At 37.0% G+C, this 20357-nt stretch overlaps 1 protein-coding gene across 2 annotated transcripts in view; it reads right to left on the bottom strand.

Annotated features, from left to right (window-relative positions):
* The window catches only part of prkd3 (protein kinase D3), a 104409-nt gene that overhangs the window by 4550 nt on the left and 79502 nt on the right, over positions 1 to 20357 (bottom strand). Inside the window, exons 10-18 of one of the 2 annotated variants that reach the window (XM_088626622.1) lie at positions 19136 to 19213; positions 7910 to 8186; positions 6034 to 6086; positions 5405 to 5477; positions 4666 to 4772; positions 4128 to 4289; positions 2301 to 2399; positions 1638 to 1911; positions 411 to 496 (exon numbers count right to left, since the gene is read on the bottom strand). In XM_088626622.1, the coding sequence (XP_088482748.1) occupies positions 411 to 496; positions 1638 to 1911; positions 2301 to 2399; positions 4128 to 4289; positions 4666 to 4772; positions 5405 to 5477; positions 6034 to 6086; positions 7910 to 8186; positions 19136 to 19213 (1209 nt within the window). The remainder of the gene's footprint in view (positions 1 to 410; positions 497 to 1637; positions 1912 to 2300; positions 2400 to 4127; positions 4290 to 4665; positions 4773 to 5404; positions 5478 to 6033; positions 6087 to 7909; positions 8187 to 19135; positions 19214 to 20357) is intronic. The other variant, XM_088626623.1, reaches the window with a different exon arrangement.

The raw sequence follows: 20357 nt of genomic DNA, 5'->3' as shown, positions 1-20357 counted from the left end.
TGACCTCTGCACTTTAATTGAGCAATTGTTGCAGGGCTCATGTTATTTTATCTGGTCTCAGTGTTATTTATTTTATAAATGATGTGTTTAGGGTGGAAGCTGCCTATTGTTGGTTTTATATTATTTATATGGACTATCTTTTAATTGTATCAGCTCACCAAACCCAACTCCATGCCACTAGCTGTAATGGCAGTAAAGCACTGAACTTGAACTTTGCTGACATCTCATATTTGGTGCATCTCAGGAAGCTCTTTTTGCTAACAGCATTTTCAAAATACAACACACCTTCTTTAATCCTTTGTGATAACTGAACAGTTTATCTTTAGCATTCCTCTGCAAAACAAAATTCTATGAATCTGGTACTACCAACATTTTCACAGGCTGTATAATCTATAAAAAAAGTTTGTTACCTGAAGCCAAGGGTGACTGAGGGACTTGTCCACACTGTACCTCTTCCTCATTTTCACCTGAAGGAGATTGTTTATGAGGTCGGTTGCTGGAAAAGAACGAATATGAATGAGTAGTGAATCTTACTGCACTGTCACAATCTTGTGTTAAACCAATTACTAAAATATACAAATAGCCAGGGTATCTGTGTGTGGTTTACATTTCAGAAACTGTTTAACAAGAACCTCTTCTGAATCCTCAGTTGTCATTTCTCAGTGAGTGATCAAAATTGCTCATCTTGGCCCCTGTCATGGAATACCAGGCACTTCTAGGCCACACTTCTTTCAGCACCATGGTGGACACAAAGGCTGAAGTATCACTGTCATGGTCGCTGGACCCACTCAAGAATGGAAGCAGCATCCTTTCTCCAAGTCATGATAAGCCCCTTGAGTGAAATACATTATCTGAAGAGGTTCCCTCTTAAAATGCACTCAATGGGGGTCTTCCATTGCTTCAACAAGATTAAGGTCTCAGGGAGCAGGCTGAGCTCCATGGTCAAGATGTCACTGGTTTGAGCCCAGACCATGTTATCACACCGCTCTAACTGGAATTCCCCAAGAAGCAGTGCTGCCAGGAATTGGGTGAGCTTTAATCACCCAGGGTCCCCCCTCTGCTTTTGGGGACCTGGCTTATATAGGGGACCCAAGGCAGGTGACAGCAACACTGCAGTTCTGCAGTGCCTTCAGGAAGAGACACCCCACTCCTTCAGCTGGTGTTGACTCTTCTGGGAGGCAGTGTGGAGGTTCGCTAATGGACCAGGGTATAAATTGGAGTGCATTATAAAAATATGTTGATTTCCTGAGTCCAGCCATTGTCTCATGTCACAGTTAAATTTATTTGAGACTTATCCCTTAGGGGTAAGTGGCACAACTCTCAACTTTGAGGAGAGGATAGCAAAAGAAAATTTGGTAGTGTTCAAAAAAGATAAAGGACAGATCATCAATGAGGGGGTAATCTGAAAAAATAAATTTGCTACCACATGTACTTTCAATGTATTTCTGGAAAATACCTTTCAAACAAAACAATTAAGAGAATATAAAAACAGAAGCACCATTTTGGCACAAGCATACATGTATTATTATAGGCTGGAGGTATAATGCTAATGTTTTCTAACACGTTTTCCACGTTATCGCAAATGGCTACTTTTGCGGAAGAATTTTTGACAATAAGAATAAAAAGAAGCAGAGTACCTTTACCTTCTCCAGATATCTCTATCCAAGGGTTGGGTGGATACATGAAGGCTGCGTTTTGAATCTGGTCATTGATGTCTTCGTCTTCGTTGAAGGGGAAAGTGCCACTGAGGCTGACGTAGATGATGACGCCCACAGACCACATGTCCAGAGAGCGGTTATAGCCTTTGCTCCGCAGGACCTCGGGGGCCAGGTAGGCGGGGGTCCCCACCACCGAGCGCCTGAAGGATTTCTCCCCGATGATGCGGGCAAAGCCAAAGTCACACAGCTTCACCTGCAGAACCAGCCAGCCACAGAACAGCTGTATTTATCAAGCGTGTTGGACTGCCGTGTTACTTTTCATATACGGTCAATGGTAACTTGTCCAAGAAATACTACACTGTTAAGAAAGCATGATGTGTTGGTGTTACTTGGATTTTACTTTTTTTAACATGCTTCTGTTTTATAAGAAAGCTGCTTAACAAGCAACTGTGTCATGTGTTTGTTTGAGAAATGTTAACATACTGATGCTGATGTTTGGTTTTGGGAGAAATTCACCGTGGACCTTAACGATATATTATTCTTGGCAAAATGGTGCAATTCCAGCACACGTTAAAGATGGGAAGAATTATTATTTTCCATGTCGTTCCCCCAAAGCTGCTGCCCACCTGGGGCTGAACCTACCTGAGGGAAAGGCTCTGCTGAGGCCAGGAGGACATTCTCAGGCTTCAGGTCACAGTGTACTATGTTCTTAAAATGCAAATGTCTCAACGCCACCAGAATCTGTCAGACACAGAAATGAGCAATCAATATACTGCAGGTTAAAAACTCAATCGTGTAACAGATCTTAAAAAATAGTTTTTTTTTTAATCCAATATCATTCATGTTTATGTAATGTTTTTTCATTCTGTCGCAATTCCCATCTATTTTGCTTTTTTGAAAGTATACTTCTTTACATCTGGTTCCTCTTTTGCGTAATTGCAAGAACATTTTCAGCCTTCTGTCACTCACAGACAGTAAGGGATCAGCATCTTGAAAATGTAGTGTTATTCTCTTTATTGAATTCAGAAAAAGTAAATACATCACTACAAGTACTTGCAACATGTTAGAAAACAAAAGGCACAATTATTTTCACCAGTTGAATGAAATATCTGGATTCACATAGTGTATAAATAATGACAGTGACAATACTTTAAATGATTACAGTTAATAATGCTAAGAACATTCCATACTCACAAGGGAATGAGTTACATTTGACTAAACTTGCATCTAGTGAAGTCAAAATGATAATTTATTGTATTTTAAAGGGGTATTTTATTTCTATGTAGCATAAAAACCAGGAATGTAACACAATACAAAAATATTATTATATACTGTAACTGTTGTACCTACTTAGCGTTTCAACAATTTATGTTATGTAAAGTACAGTCTACTTGAAATGGTTTTAAATCAAGTCTGGCCTGCCATAGCAAATGAGAAAATCTGAGGTTTACAGAACTGCAAGTTAGGCTGGGGCCTTGTATAAACTGTCCCCTACAAATGTCCCCCAACAGGGGGTCTATCAGCTTAGGAGGTGAATGGCTGGTCCAGGAAGAATAGCTTAGTATTTAAGAAGTTGAGTTGGGCACATTTCTAGTCAGTGCAGTATATTTTCTCTCACCCTTCGCAGGAAGAAATAAGACATTCTGAGTGAGTTCCATTTGGCTCAGATCCACAGAACCAGCATTTTTGGACTCTACTCTTTGTGGAGTGGTACTACCAACTAGTTTTGAACATGTAAGAGACCAGAAGTAAATTAGTGGGAAAATGTTTTATAGGTAATGCAAGATTAACTAGATTGTACATCAGTCTTAGAGGGCTGACTGTCCTGTGAAGTTTGGTCCATCTTTGAATAAGAGTCAGTGTATCTTTGAGCTGTAGAAAACCCGAGTTCAGGGAATAACGGTCTTCGTAAATATAAGTCTCTGTGCTCACATTTTATTGTTGTAAATCATTTGTCTTTTTAAGTCTGTGACTTTTCAATACTTCATCATCCCACTGTGCCAGGCAATAAAAAAAAACTAATCTGATCTCTTTGATCAGTTTCCATTCCTGACAATAGTGGGCATGTTATTAGGTATCTCAGATCAGTAACAGATAATTATTTTTACTTTAATACTCCACTCCCCAATTTGTCAGACAACATTAAAACTGAAAGCGAAACTTCTTCCTCTTCCATATGAGTGATGAAGGAAGTGTATCCATAGTGTTAAAGAAGCACCTCAGAATTAATCATCTGTCCCCATATCTATTCACAGAAAACCCCTTATTCCTAGCAAGAGTGGTGGCATCCTGAAGCCTTTTCCAGCACAGGGCTCATGTCTTTGGGAAGCAGGAAGCAACCGGAGCCCCAGAAGGAAACACACATGGACACAGAAAGGCATTACACCAGGATCCAAGAGCCCTGGGGCAGCGGTGCTAACCACATCTGCACCAAACACGCCCGATTTCAGCAGAACGAGAGAAACTCACCTGCGTGACCAGAAATTTGGTGATGCGCTCTGGAAGTCTGCTCTTCTCACTGGAGAGAATCATCTCCAGCATGTCTCCGTGGAGCTTCTCCATGACCACAAAAACTCTCTCGGGAGTTTCAAACATGCACTCCAGGTTCACAATCCCAGGATGGTGCAGGTTCTAACGGGAAAAGCAAGCAAGCAAAACGCTTCAGTGTATGGGCAAGAGAACCAACCAATTTTCTACATTGTATCTTGCTTTCAAGATTTATGCCTAACGTTCTAATGTTCAGCCTGTTAGATTACCTTGTACTGCTGGTCCAAGCTGTGACAAGAATCAAACAGGAAAAGCTGTGCCACAGCATTTCCCCATCAAGCTTTCTAGTCTGAACAAACTGAGGGTAAAACAGACACTCATGTTGACCCAGCTAACCTAATTACCGTTACTTTCTGAAAAGGATGATTATTGTTTGAATACATGTGTAGTGATGTTCCAGAATGCTATACACTTTCTACACACAACTACTGAGTCCAAGTGTACAGAGCAGCAGGCTTACCTGTAATATAGCAACTTCATTTCGCAGCTGGCTCTCCTGCTTGGTGGGAAATCTCATTTTGTCGATGACCTTAATTGCAACATCTCTGCCTGTTTTCCTGTGTTTCCCTTTAAAAAACAAAAGTGAAACTGTTCTGTAAAAGAAAAGATCTACACAAAGTGCTGGAAGCTGCCAAAGTCCCGATAACGTTTACATTGTAAGTGATTAGAAATGCAAAGTGGAACCAAACAAAGCCATTCATGATAAGGGACCTCAATACTATACAGGAGAAAATAAAGAAGCACCTTTTACATTCAGTTAAGTCTCCAACAGTGTACTAGGAATTGTCTTATTTATACATGCAACACAAATGGGCTGGACTCCAAAAAACTGTATATCCTGTACTGTATACATGAGTTACAGGTTTATGTACAGGATGTATTCAGCTTCCATAACATGACACTGTGGAATATATAATTGTTTAAAGAGAGGTGGCTGCTTGTCAAACTCAGATCATGCGTTGTGATTGTGAAAATAATTTAAAAATATTTACATGTTTACTAACAACTTTTTAATAACACTTTTAATAACACAAGTATTCCTCACCATACCATGCACCAAATAAACCCCCCAAAATATCAAAACACCCTTAATGTAGGCACTGGTCTGCTAGCAATCAGCTGCTCAAGTTGTTACATAATAAACTCCACACCTGCTATATTTCTGAATTGTGCAAATATGGAAAACCTGAAAAGCTTACCGCCATATACAATTCCAAACTGCCCTGATCCCAAAACCTCATCAGCAAAGATCTGGTATACAGAGCTTATATCCTACAACAAGGAAACAAGCCCGTTCTTAGTCAGAACCAATAATTATCCGTATACAAACAAGCTTACAAATAAGGCATTACCTGAATTAATTTCTACACTTAATTACTATTAATTTCACACTTTTCCTTCACAAACAAATATTCATGTATTTTTATCTAACTACAGAAATCGTATATTACTGAGATTCCATTTTTTTTGTTATTATCAAAGTAATTTTATATACAGATGTTAAATGCTTTTGGATTACTTTACCTCTTACAATTTGAAATTCTATTGTTTTCAATTACACCACATAGTTTCTTTTGATTAACAACTAAGCACTTTCACTTACTGTGAGGGAACTGTAATATTAATTCCCGTAACCTCACAATATTGGCCACTTCCTTTTATTGAGCTTTTCACAGTGATTTACAGAATACTGATTCTATCTTTTATAGCGGAACCCAAAAGTATTATAAACCATAAGAGCACAAAATCAAAAAAGGGAAAAATGATAACAACAAGATTCTGTATTTGGAAATTGCATAACACTGTCCCATCAACAGGCCACACTTACCACATTCTCCTGAATCTGGCAGTTGGACACAGATATGCTGATGGACAGCTCTTCTGGTGTTAAAAAAAGAAGGATTAAAATACAGAATCACTAAAGATACAATACGGTTTCAAGTGTGCAACGAACCGAATACAGCTCTACATTTTCTCACCCAGTGACATTGAGGTAACAGCTAAGCAGAGGTCAGTATGGGTACCCCAGATTAAGAAAATATAATTCGAGCATAAGATAAGATATCTTCAAACCATGTGCTAGTAATTTAGCCCACAGGCTCCTAAGTAATTCCAGAACAAGGTTTATTACTGAAGTAAGGTGTATTTCTATCACACTAATTAGAAGATGATGTAAACAAATTACAAATAAAAAACTTTGTTGATTCACTTCTTATTATTCTTAAAATTAAGAGTTACGTTTAAATCGTGAGAACAATGCTTTATAAGCAATCATATTATATTTTAAATATTAAATCTCACTTACACATTGTGTTCACCAAACATTTGGGAGATAAACTAAAACAACAGCAACAATTTTATCATCTGCAATGCTTGGCTGTCAAACAAATGATTGGGAAGTCTATCTAATCTAAGCATGATCTCAAAGGATTATATAAAGAAATTAAAATGCAGCATAGGAATGTATTCTACACAGGTATTCAACATTCAGAAATAATAGCATTCTTTGTGATAGCTCAGATGATTACAATGTAATAAGCAGAACAAATCTCAAAGGCTTTAATTTTAACAAGACTTTAGAATCCTGCCAACGGGAATGGTCAGTTTTCTAAAGATTCTCCAGATTTTTGGCAGTTGATTTCAATGCATTTATCTTAGTAGATTCACATCTCACTTAGGAAGAAGGAGAGAAAATTGGCTTGAGAATGAGCGATACCTCTCTTTTTTTAAGGGCATTATGTTCCAGGTGCACATTTATGTCACACACTTATCACAGCATTAAAGCATCAGAATAAACAAGGAAGAATCTTAATTGATATCTTCTTCTGATTTTAACAGCTGCCACCTTCAGTGGTGTCATCAAGATAACTCTCGCAAATGTAAAGTAAATATTTACTAAATGTCGATTTTCAATATATGGTAAAGAAGATGTAGGGCTTGGTATGGTTTTGCCAAAATTGTAAAAACTAATCTCTTATATCAGCACAGAAAATATTCATGTCTCTGCCAAAGTCTGTGCCTGTCTGCCATGTCTCTGACATTTCACCTGCCCCATTAAAATACCACGATGGAAAGGTCCTTATAGCCTCTTGGTAGTTGGACAGTTAACTCGTATTACAAAGTTCACTACAATTCAATTACAATAATATCAGCAAAAAGCCCGATTCAAGAGGATGTGTATATACTTTGTTATACTCATAATTCTTGTGTCTGCAACACATCTCAGTTCAAACCCTTTCAGAATTTGTTGACATGGATTATTTTTTTGAGAAGAAACTGCCCACTTTACATTTCCCTAGTGTGTGCCACAAGCACCACACAAACGAGTAAGCACTTCTGAATAAGCCATCCTAAACGAAAGGTCAATCTGACATTTCATCAATTTTCCACTACCCCTTCACTCAATTATATCACCTCAAAAGGCGTTAAACAAAAACAAAAAAGCATGTCGTTTCTATTGTTTTCACACTAGCTTTTTCTCAAGTTTACGCCTTATGGACGATGTCCAATGTTCACCAATAAAAAATTTCGAAAACTAGACAAAACACTTTAACAATGAACAGCATTATTTATGCTCTTTTCAGCATTTTAAGAGTGTGATAATGCAATTTAGTCCTTAAATGCCTTACTGCCCTGTAAAATGCCCACTATGCTTTCTTTTCTCAGCACTGTGGCGACAGATGGTAAGCAGACTTTAAACTTACTGTGGTCTTTCCCTTGTGCTCCCACAGTGCACACACTAGCCTGTGGGGTAACAGGCATCAGGGCTTGTCGGATTGCCTTCTCCCAGCTCTGAGCCACCTCCAGGCCCACTCCCGAGGCAGCCAGCACTGGGTTCTGAAAGTTTCCTCCATTGTTCTCTCCCACATAGTACACCATGGTATCCGTGATGATCTCGAAGCAATGTGGGTTGCTGCCCTGTGCCAGGTTCGAGAAGTCCCTAGCTGGGTCCACTTGCAAGATCTCTGAGAGAGGGATTTCCTGTGAAGAATTAAAGAGATTTGCATTTGAGTCCAAAAGAAGTCCCAAGAGTTTACATTTCCCAGGCCTCTGCTCATGTAGCACAACGTGATGATAGAGAAACACTCCTAGACCCACAGAAAATGCTTCAAGAAATTAAGCGCAGGTTCATCAGTCACAATTTGAAATCTGTCTTCCCCAGCTGCACAGTCAATCAAAAAGGAAGCACAGACTTCAACCAATAGACGTTTAATCAGTTTGTCTGACTTCCTCGCCTCTTTCTGCATGTATAAAATGAACTGCTTGTGGTTTTCAAAGACAAGCACGTGACAGAACACACCACTAATTGAAGTGCTCTGCAATTAAAAGGCACAGCTTAAAACATGAATCGTGCAGCGAGCACAGAAGGCAGCTATCAACTGAGACAGAATGATCAAGGTAGCTGCTGGCCAGTCAATATTAAACCAGGACCTTGCCCTAAGTGTGGTGGGGAAACCCCTTACCAAGACCGAGAAGTGGTAAAGCCCCATGCAAAGGAGCTGTAGCTTTGCATGAAACCTCTCCTGACAAACTCAGTTCCAAAAACAGAAGTGCGCAGACATACAGATTTTACTGCCTAATAAACCACAAATACAACTAAAGAAACGAGTGTAAAGAAAAGGCAAGTAGTCCTGGATTTAGTGAATTTCATCTTAAAAAAAGGCTAAGTGTGCAGTCAGAAAAAAAAAAAACGAAAAGGACTAGACCTGCAGATACTGTACACAAAACATTCTGTGCAAGACTTCCCTGTACACTGCCAGTCAAGGCTCACAGGCGTGAGAGAGGACATCTTTGTAGGTACTCCCAACAGCAGGCTTTTCCAGAGGCACACAGCGCTCACCGCTGCTAACGGAGAAGCCACTTCCTGCATTTAACTTTACGCGCGTGCTTTAATAGATGCCACTAATATGAAGTGAACAATATTTCCATCACCTCACTTGCAGAAAAAAAATGTTAAATGTTGGCAGCGGTTAAAATGTTGTACAGGTGCTCTTGAGTGCACAGCAAAACTGTTCTAACAAAAGCTCATGTTGACTGCTTTTGACAGTACGGTGCCTGTTTTAAAATGCCAAGGACCAGAACTGAGGATTAAAAGTCCAAAACATTTCCTGTGTTTTTCCACACTCATAACTGAGTGTCCAGCACACACGTCTTTGCTGCTTGCGGTCTAGCCCAGGCACCGCAGGTAAGAGAGTAGAGGAGGTGAACCCACTGAATCCACCCCACCTCCAGGAGGCTCAGTCAGCAAGGGTGCCATGTTATACAGTAACAGACTGCAGCACCCTGCAGCACCTGAAGTTCACTTTCGGGGTCAGGGAATTGTGATGACTAATGAAAGCAACCTGGTTTGCACAACATGCTGAAAATCATCAATGCATATCATTTTGGAGCTCATATAACATATTTGCTTCAAGAGCTGCAGTACAATTTTTGTGAAGAGTGTCCAACTGTCCTTCGTATGAACTGGAGACTACGACAGGAGAGACAGATTAGCTTTGCGATTTCACTTTCACATTATTAATCATCTTGGTTCAATGAACTGAGTAAAACAAACCCAAAAATCTGTCGGGCATTACCATGTGAATAGTACCACAAACACATAGGTGCAAATCACACATTTCCTAGAAAAACTCAGCAAGAGTAACAGGGTTTTTTTATGACAAGTTTTGCCTTGTGGCTAATACTTAGTACAATGTCAGACAGATTTAGATTTACAGTACTAAAACACCTTGATTGCAAGCCTTATGTCATTAACAGCACATTACCCATTCCTTTAAGCACACCAATAAAAATAATTATTTTTATTCTATCTGCCATGTTCGCTAAACATTGCTGTCATGCTCGCTGTAATTTAACAAATCACTATTTGTTAAATTACAAAGTCATGAACAGACTGGCTCCACTTGTATGTTAATTTTTTAGAAGCACTGAAATTACCATGCCTAATTTTTTTTAATTAGTGATATAATTATAAGTCAGACCATACTAACATGTCTTTACAGTTTCATCTGGGGTTGTCTAATTCAAATGCTAATTTAGAGTCAATTTGCTATTTTTCCATCTTATATGTTTGTAAACATGAACACTACCCCAGCCTTGCAGCCTTGTTGGAGAGGTGGGAGACATACAGTAGAAAAGTAGATAATTACTCTAACATTTTATTTTCTGGACTCACGAACCATCCTTTGTGCTGCTAGCTTTTAAAAAGTATAAAACAAATTCTGCATGTTTAAGAGCTCAAATGTGATCAGATAATTATGTGAATAAGAAAAGATAAACACTTAAGATTAAGAAGCTCTGCATCTCAAATGACTGAAAAAGTGCACGTTTACATCTGAATTACAAGTAGATTATCTTAATGTAAAGCTTAGCAATATAAAGGATTGAGTACTGTTAAGATTTTAAATCTGCCCTGCCCCAAGACTGTAGAAGAACTGATTCAGAAAAATAAATCGGTTAATTCAGTTATTTAGTTGCAATGCATTTAATAGTATAATTATACAAAACACAGATAACCTCGTAATTAAATATATTTATCTTTCGTAAAAGTGAGACATTTTTTAGAACATTAAGTTGAAAGGTTTGCAATTAGTGTCATCGAGCAGGGTGTTTGTAGCAACAAGAATGGACATTCATCTGAAAAAGCAACACCTACATATGGAAACAACACGAAAAAAAAAACAGAATTGACAGTATTTACAGGCAAGAAGCCTTTAATTATCTTCCTCTTTTCTGAAGTAAAGTTCAGCAGCATACTGATAATAAATGTTCTCATAAAAATGCCCAAAATTAGATGTTGATGTCTCAATCAAAACTGTAAAAGTACCAGAGGAGAAACCAGGTTGCTTTCCCATTTTCTCCCCGCCCTGAGACAGAAGGGGCGTGGCGTAATAAACCCAAGAAACGCAGAGGTTGTTAACCCACAAGTGTGTTCTGTGATTAGAGCACCATGCTTACAAGTCAAGTTAGATTAAAAAAAATATTTTGAACTTTTAAAAAATAATAAAATAATCGCAAAAAAAGGCACTTTTCAATTTTAAAATTAAACACAATTGCTCTGCTTTGTCCACAGAATGTTATTCAGTTAGACTGAATATCTTTAACAAAAAGAAATGGTTTCATGTTATAAGGTACAGAAACTATTTTCATATTGTAAAGTTAGGAGGGAGTTTCCTTGTTTTGGAGTTAAGAAATGATCGTAGTGTGTTGCACATTCTTCTTCATCCACTTGTGTTTCACAAATGGCTGGCATTTGCTTTGCATACCACCAGATCAGATATAGTCAGGAGGTTTGAGTTCTAAAGCACTGTTATCAATATTACCAGACTTTAAGGCACATAATGTGTTTCTAGATAAGGAATAATACACCTGGGGCTACCACTGCAGCACAACGTTTTGTTTCAGTGCATGTAAGAAGGTGATCAGGAAATTTCTCTGCCTTCAGAAATCACCTAAAATGTATAAATGTATAACAGTTTAGAAGCAACAGTTTATAATACAGATAAAACATAGAAATGAGATGGAAGAAGTGCAATGCAAATTGAGAATTCGTTCAAAAAATGAGTGACTCATTACCTATTGGGAAAGCTATTAAATGTTCTTCAATGGATAAAGAAAAGATAATTTGCAGTGATTTTGCAGTGTATGCATGCATATATGTGTCCATTATAAATAAAATTTGGTTTTGTAACACAAAGTCTTTTATCCTGTTACTGCTAAGTTTACATGTTCTCACTTAGTCACATTCTTAAAGTACACAAGACACTCCACACACAGGGAGGTGTAAAATGGTTCAGTTCTGTAATTAAAGCTAGAAACCATGAAGAAAATAAAGCTGAACCACATCTGGAAGTTATTAGAGAGGGCAAACAAATGCAGATTGAGATTAACATTATTTTTTAATTAAAGACTTTACAACTATTAAGTTTTTAGACTTTTATGATTACGTGCTTTGACAAAAGCTTTTTGATTAATGGTGTAAAATAAAAAAGCAATTTCAAGCAATGTGTGTTTAAGAAAAACACTACTGTTACAGTATCTTAAGTAAAAGACAAAATGATATGGTCTCAAAAGGTTGACATTTTATTTGTTAATGTTACAGGCTGATGCAGCTGACAATGAAAGGGTCCCTAAGAATCTAGACAAGGCAGTAACACCTAACTAGTGTCAATACTAGTGTCAATATTTCCATTTCCTAGATCTTCAAACCAGGGGGTGTTTACTTATCAAATCAAAGTTTATTTTTTTAATACACAACAATACAGCGTGCAGCAGTAGTTGCTGGCAATGAAATGTCTTTTCTGCGAGCTCACAAAAATCACAAAATTTAAGTTAGGAAAATAAGGTTACATCATAATAGATGTAATAGAAATTAAATTAAACTCAATATGAATAGAGCTGCTATGTGTCCATGGTGTGTGCAATATATACAAGTAGTGCAGTTATGCTGAATACAGTGAAAACTGTGTGTCCATGGAGCCATTACAGGTGATTTGCTGAAGGAGCTGCAGCTTGGCTATTTAGCAGTCTTATTGCCTGGAGGTACTGTAGAAGCTGTTCCGTAGTCTGTTGGACTTGGACCAAATGCTTTGGTACCATTTACTGGACAGTAGGAGGGAAAACAGTTTGTGACTGGGGTCCTTGAGAATGGACCTGGACCAGCACTTAGTTGTGCTGGGTGAGAGACACGCTGATCAAAGGAATCTTCTGGGTAATCTTAGCTGATTAAGTTATGGGTAAATGATTAAGAGTGTCAAAAGCGTAGGATAACGAACAGATGACAGAACAAGGAGAGACAACAAGAGAGAGGAGACGGGAGGAGACATTGGATAAAGCGTGAGCCACGCGAGAGCTCCTTGTTCGAGATCATCCAAAAAGACCCAATAGGAGCTACAGTAAGTATTTCCTTTGTATTCTGTGCTTATATAGGACTTGGTGAAGAATCTCTTGGTTAAAAAGAGCCTCTCCTGCTTGATGGGTGAATTTTTAGAACAGGGACATGGGCTCCCATTTATTTATTGGCATCTGAGTTAGCAGAGAAAGAGGCTTAACTATAGGTTTTATTTTATTTAATTTATAAGGCAGCTCATCTCTTATTCTGGCTTTTGTAGGCCTTATGAGTTTGAATACTTCGTAACAGTCGAGGATTTTTCCGGGAGGTTATGAGGTTAGGTCTTTGTGACGCCTTGTCTGTACAGACTACAAAAGGTAACTTGTGGGTTGTATGTTTTTGTTGTGTCTAGTGTTTGTATTGTCACTGTTGAGAAATATTAGTTCAACCAAATGTGCCCAAATTATTGCTCTTTTCACCAAAGCTGTGCCAGATCTCTAACTACACCTACCACTAGGGTATATTATTGGCAAAATCGTGTTGGGAGTTATGATTATTTAATTTAGTTATTGACTTAAGCCACTCTGTCATTTTCTGGTTCTTCTAATTTTTGTAACCCCCCATTTTAAGTATTCATAAAATATTGTGCATTTGCTTTTCTGAGACAGCAGCTAATAAATCATGTTTTCAAAACTTTAATTTTTACCAAAGATCTATTTTGCTTTAAAAAAATCAATAAATAAGTCAATTTCTTCTTTAGACACAGTCACAAAGGCATGTTGTACTTTTACTGAGTAACTTTCTATCTGAGCACGGAGGACTTAAATTTCTGAGGCTGTAGTTTCCTTTGTAGAAATTACAGGCTGGTTTTTATTTGAATGAGTCAGAAGAGAACTGTGGTGAAAGTGAGCAAACATCAAGCCTAGTCTCCACTAAAGGATCTCTAGCATCTGTATGACTAATCTGTATATACTGGACTTGTACCCATGTACTAGCTTTGAAGAATGCTCTACGCTTTACCTACAGGCTTAGAAATTTCACTTAAGTCCTCAAGCTTCTGCTGGGAATATCTTCTGTTATTACTTTCAGTCAATTGCAACACAATTCTACAGTTAACAGGAAAAAAAGGGACCTGTGTTATTTTTAACAAGTAGTGCCTCATCTATAGAAAACCATTTAAATTAACTTCTCTTTACAAATGTACAAAAGGCCTTAAGTATATTTTGGAATTAAATACTGAACATCGTAAGATTACATTGGTATTCCTACGACTTCATGGACAGACAGACATCATATATACAGATAGACAGACTTTAATAAATGTATTGACAGAAAAAGTCCTTTCTTTACTTTGGAAATGTGATAAAAGTTTTACAAATACAATCATGAAACCAACAAAGCACAGAGGGGATTTCTCAGCTCGTATCACTGACCATATCAGCTACTCGTGACTCTTAATTTCTTTATACACTTCTAAACCTTACTTCTATTTTTTCATGGCATTGCTGACACACAGTGTGGGTGATGGACTGAGATGACATTTAAGCTACTCTGCAGTACGACCCGAGTGTAAGCAACTTCTGAAAAGATTCAGAACTAAAAGGAGGGTAACTGATAAAGAATGCAACCTAAAGGTGTTTTGTATAGTCAAGAATGATGTCTTTACTAATTATAACACGTTATCACTTCGGTGTGTTTAGTTTCGTTTTGTTGTTCTTTATCAGATTTTGTTAATGCTAGGGCACAAACATGCACCAGACATAGAACAAATGGCAATGAAGACCACAAAGTCTGACTGCTGACAACCTAAATACATTTATGTTGATTAAATTATACAGAAGTGTATAATTTATTTTGTTTCTAACAAACAGCAAAATCTGTACAGTTAAATTACTTGATGGCTGTCAGAACTGATATTCATGTAATATATAATCACACTGAACCTGCCATCCAATTTGAACATACAGATTTCAAATAGGTCTTCTGCATTAAAATCAGAAAAACAATATATTTGCCATTTATGTTCATTCCGAAATCCATATCTTGGCATTCTAGATTAAAACGACTGCTATGAAACAGACACATGTAGTGAAAATTGTTCTACAAACCACCTAATTCTAATGATGTCTAAATCAGACATCAATTACAGTATAATGTAGTTTTATATAATGAAATCGGGGATTTTTGTATAAAATGACACTGTGGTTTTCATGGGAGATTTCAGCTTGCTTCACATAGATAGGGACCTAAAGGAATGTCAGTAACTGAAATTGAAATGACAGACTAGATTAATGACTGAGTTTGTACTATAGTTTCAGAACACCACCTATAGGAAGCAATAGTTTTAATTTAGCATTTTTTAAACAATCTAGACTGTGTGAGGAACACACTGTAAGGTGAGAGAAACTGCATTCATCATACTTTGAAGTGACATGTAGCCTCCAAAACAAAGGTTTAAGATTCTAAGTAGACTATGAAGTAATGACATTGCTTAAAAAGAGATGAGACAGGATAGATACACAATCAGGAGAGAAGAGATGGATACAAATATCTGCTTTTGCACAAAGCATGTTCATAACACAACTAAGTCTAGTTCAGGAAAGCAGGGGCCAGAATGTCTAAATAAATAAGTTAAGAATAACATATGGAGAAAAGCTTTTAAAAAGTTAAAAACAATATGATTTGAAGCACAGATTACAGCAAACGGTGACGTCAAGTGTCTGAGTTAAATCTGGGAATGTTTTAGATAAGGAAAGGGAAATAGCTGATGCATTAAATTAAAATGTCAATCAAGTGTTTACACATGAAGTCAGACATTATGTCTCATGCTGAGCAAACAAAAAGTTATAAATATAAAATTAATTAAGCAGAGAAGAGGCTGATGTTTCAAAGGCACTAGAAGCACTTAAGATTAATATATCATATAGAATATAGAATAACATTCTACCAATTTTGCTTAAGGAAACATTATGTTATTCACAGGCTACTAACAAACCTTTTTCTGCAGCCTCTCCAGACAAGGGACAACCCATTGACTGAAAAATTGCAAAAACAGAACTAGTAAAATGAAATCAATTACTTCTAATACAACGAATCTTACTTTAGTTTGAAGCAAATCTAATAATAACATTAAAACACAAAGGGTTATCTGTATGGCAATGAGACTAAGGGACAGTGAACGAGCAGTTAGGAAAAGTATGTTTTGCTTTTAATTTACTGAGACTAACAGACTTACTGTAGCAGACTAAGTTAAGCAACAGCAGTGAAGGACACACTCAGAGTATAAAAAATAGTGTATTTACATCGTAAGAAGACTTCTGATAAAGTTCCTCATAAAAGATTCTCAAGCTGTAGATAGTAGGCATTCAAGGAACTGCACGAACATGGATTAAGAACGGGACAGCAGGCAGGAAACAGAGGGTGCAGATGTGATGAATGCTAAAATATGGATGGATATAATTATCACAGTAACTCAGAAATCTGTGTTAAGACAAATATTCTTCATGTTTATAGCAATAGTTAGTAAAACTAAAATAGGAGGATTGGCAACCACCATAGAAGCATCACTTAAGACCAGGTACCAGGGAAACACCTGCACTTAACAGAGAGAATCCAGGTAGACAGAAGAGCATGGAGACAGCAAACACATGAACTACAAATATAAACTGGGAAACACAGAGCTTGAAGAAACTATTTAATAAAAGCTTTGGTTATCTGAGGTTTGGATGTGTAGGAAGAGTGTAGAATGTAAAAATTGGGATTTTATGTGAAAATTGTACAAAGCCCTAGTTACACCTCAAATAGACTATTGGCTATACTTTTGTACCAGTGATATGAAAAATAAACTTCTGCTTTCTGTGTGTAGAGAAGAGCAACCAGTATGCTACATTCCACAAATAAAATCTACTCCCAGGCTAGTAGAACAGAATCCTTTCATTTCTAAACACAGAAGACTACAAGGGGACTTGATTCAAGTATGTAAAATACTGTTATGTGAAGGGCATCCTTAACCCCTCGGTGCTGGGACTGTAGCCTGCCCTTTTCTCTGTTCGGTACTGTCTGGAGGTTACTTAATTACTTAATTATTGATTTACTATCAGCTGTGGATCCCCTGCTGACCTGTATATAGGCAGTGAGAGAGATCTACAGAGAACAGAGGAGCGACATGGACTACCAGAGTCTCGCAAAAGCTCTCACATGAGACTTTGTTTTTGTTGTGCTCCAGATTTGTTTTCTTTTTCACCATGTTTTGGATTTGTTCAGTTTAGTTGTTTTTTTTTTATATGTACACTGATCCCTGGAAAACTTTCCTTTTCTGTTTGTCGTGTTTTTCTCAGAAACTCACGTGTTTCTGTGGGACTAGTTTTTTTTAGTTACCCAACTAATGTTGTACCCGCAATTGTAAAACTACTATACTTTGTGGGGCTTTTTTTTAAAACGCACAGGAGCTGTGTTTTCATTTTTATTGAGGCTGATTGTTAGCTACAAATAGTACTACCTTCACTGCACTCTTAAGTTTTGGGAAGGCTAGGTGGTGGCGTGACAATATTCAAAGGCATCGACAAAGTCGACCCAGTGGACTTTGACAGAACCAACAGTGAAAGAAGAAGCCAAGGACAGGAAAATGCTGTAGAAAGTGAAAACAGAAGGCACTTTCTTGCACCAAGGAGTGTGGGACTCAAACAAATCGCCTACAAGACAGATGGAGAGAATAGCCTCCTCTCAAGTGGAAACAACGGAAAAGTGCTCTTAAAACTAAGTACAGGAGAACCTTTTGTATACTGAAATGTTAGTGTCTGGAACAAGTCACCCAGCCATGTTGTTGAAGCTAAAAGCCTGGCTTCTTTCAAGATATGGCTGGAGGAGATCCTCAGATCAATTAGCTACTAAAAAACTTAATGAGCAAGGTGAGCCAATTGGCCTTTTTGCATGTGAATATATTTTTATGTTCTTAAAAACCTGTATTAAATAAAAAGGAGAACACAATTCTTTATATACACCTTTAATGAGATTACACCTGTACCTCCATATTTAGAAGCACATGGAAGAGTTGATTCAAGTACACACAGTTCTTTTTACGAATGTTCTACGAAAATTCAATACTATGAAGCATGTGAATTGCTCCTCGCATTTCAAATAAATACACCAAATCAAATACACCAAATGTAAAGTAGTGCTCTTACTTTTCGTAACAATGTTTGTGGTTTACACCCTGAATTTATTAAGAAAATGAAAATTGTGAGTCTGTGTGTACCGTAATTACACAAGACACAAATGAAGTGGTTACTGTTGCTTAGTTATGATTAATGATGTGTAACTAGGTAACCAGGGTTTCGTATTACTAACCACAGTATGAATGGTAGTTATTACTGTTTCTTTTGCAATTTTTTTGGTGAAAAAAGTAAAAGTAAAGGTGACATTTTTAGGGTTTGGAACAGATCACAATTTTCCCCCATATGAAATAATGGAAATAGGTTTCTCTTTTTACAAATTTTTGCTATAGGAAAGGGTTTCTGAGAATGAATTATGTTTGTGAAAAGAGGTATGGGTGTAGTAGCAGTCACAGCTGATCTTGATACTGTAATGTGGTGGCTAAAACACAGATGATAAATAAATCATCTTTAACCTTATCAAGTGTCAGAGAAAAAATTACTTTGTACCATTAATCACTGAATCAGTATCTAGTTAATGTCTACTGTAAAATCACATTACAATACACTGTGTATAAAATCATGGTCTGCACAAAACCCAAATTCGGTTTTTGTTTACTACCAGATCTAGGCCATCAGTAAAGGTCAGAAGAGTGGTGGGGTGGTTAGTGTTCTGGACTCGTAACTGGATGGTGCCCTTAAGCAAGATGCTTCACCTGAATTGCTCCAGTAAAATAAACAGCTGTATAAATTTGTGAACGTGTAAATTGCTTTGGAAAGAAGCATCATCATAATAAAAAGTAAAAGAAACAAAAACTGTCAACTAAGGAATACAACTAAATATTACACGGCTTAAAACAAACTATTTAAAGACAAGGATATAAAGTATCATGAAAAAATATTTTTTTACAAACAAATGACAATTTTAAAGTGATTTGAACTTAACATACCTTATAGTATTTAGCTCCAGTGTCATTCTGAAACAGGGTAAGGTACTTGCTGTCTAGTCTCCAGTAATGCCTCTTTCTCTGGAAGAGAGAGGACAAACAGAAGCCAATGAGCAATATTAACATTTTGTGCTCCCCAAGATAAATATTCACCCCATGAAAGCCTAATTATCATTCAGGGATATCTCATAATATACTGCAAAATATATTCAAAATAACTTGATTAAAAGTGTGTCTAAAGATACTTAAAAACCATCTACTTAATCAATTGCTCACTCCCACAAATCTACAAAAAACACAATTAGCTAGAAAATTTTAAAATATAATTAACTGATAAACAAGGCAAAATAACAATAACAATGCTATAGAAAAAAATATTTTAATTTTTTTATTTTAGTTTAAATTAATATAATTTATCATAACAATCATTGTCTTAAGCATGATCACAATCAAGTCTAGTTAATCACATTTTTCCCACAGCTTTTCCTATAACAGTAAATAACCACAATAGATGAGTGATAATGACTTCAAATTTTGAAATCCGAAAAATGAAGTCTCTTCAGAAATGCAGAGCATTGTACAGTGCAGCAGTTTTAAAAGTACTGTTCAAAGAGTTACAGTAGCACTGTAAAGGCAACAGGCTGTCACAGACTGTGAAATATTATTCATTACAGGAGTAATTTTTTCAAAGCAATGGACGAAAGACACACCCAAGGTTATTGAGGTAGAATAACATTAAAAAAATTAAAACAGTAAGTTGCGCATATTTTGCGACATGTACTGTATAATTTATTAAACCAATGAAGCAGCATAAAACAAAACATCTTTCAGGTGTAAAATGTTCAAATGTAACATGTTGGTGCTTGGTGGTCATTTGTCAGGTGATTAAGGAACTGAACTCAATGGATGTTATGTTTAATCTGTACAATGCAATAGCAAGACCTCATTATAATACAGTTTGTAAACTTGGTCACCATAAGGAGAAAAAGATACCAGTGCTCAGGAAACAGATCACAGAAGAGTGACCAAATATATTCCTGGATTGAAAGGATAACATACCCATTGGCATGATGAAGTGAATCTTTTCTTCTTGAATAGAGGAGACAATGTGGAAAAGTATTCAAAACCCTCAAAGCACTGATAAAGTCAAATCGACAGTGACATGAACCAGAGGACAGAAGTGGAAACTATGGTGTCCTATCTTCTTTTACATAAGGGGTTGCGG

This window comes from Lepisosteus platostomus, chromosome 3 (genome assembly GCF_059453375.1).
Source record: "Lepisosteus platostomus isolate fLepPlt1 chromosome 3, fLepPlt1.hap1, whole genome shotgun sequence".
In the NCBI taxonomy this organism is placed as follows: domain Eukaryota; kingdom Metazoa; phylum Chordata; class Actinopteri; order Semionotiformes; family Lepisosteidae; genus Lepisosteus; species Lepisosteus platostomus.
The sequence above is the reverse complement of the archived record's forward strand: the minus strand, read 5'-3'. Positions and strand labels throughout refer to the sequence as shown.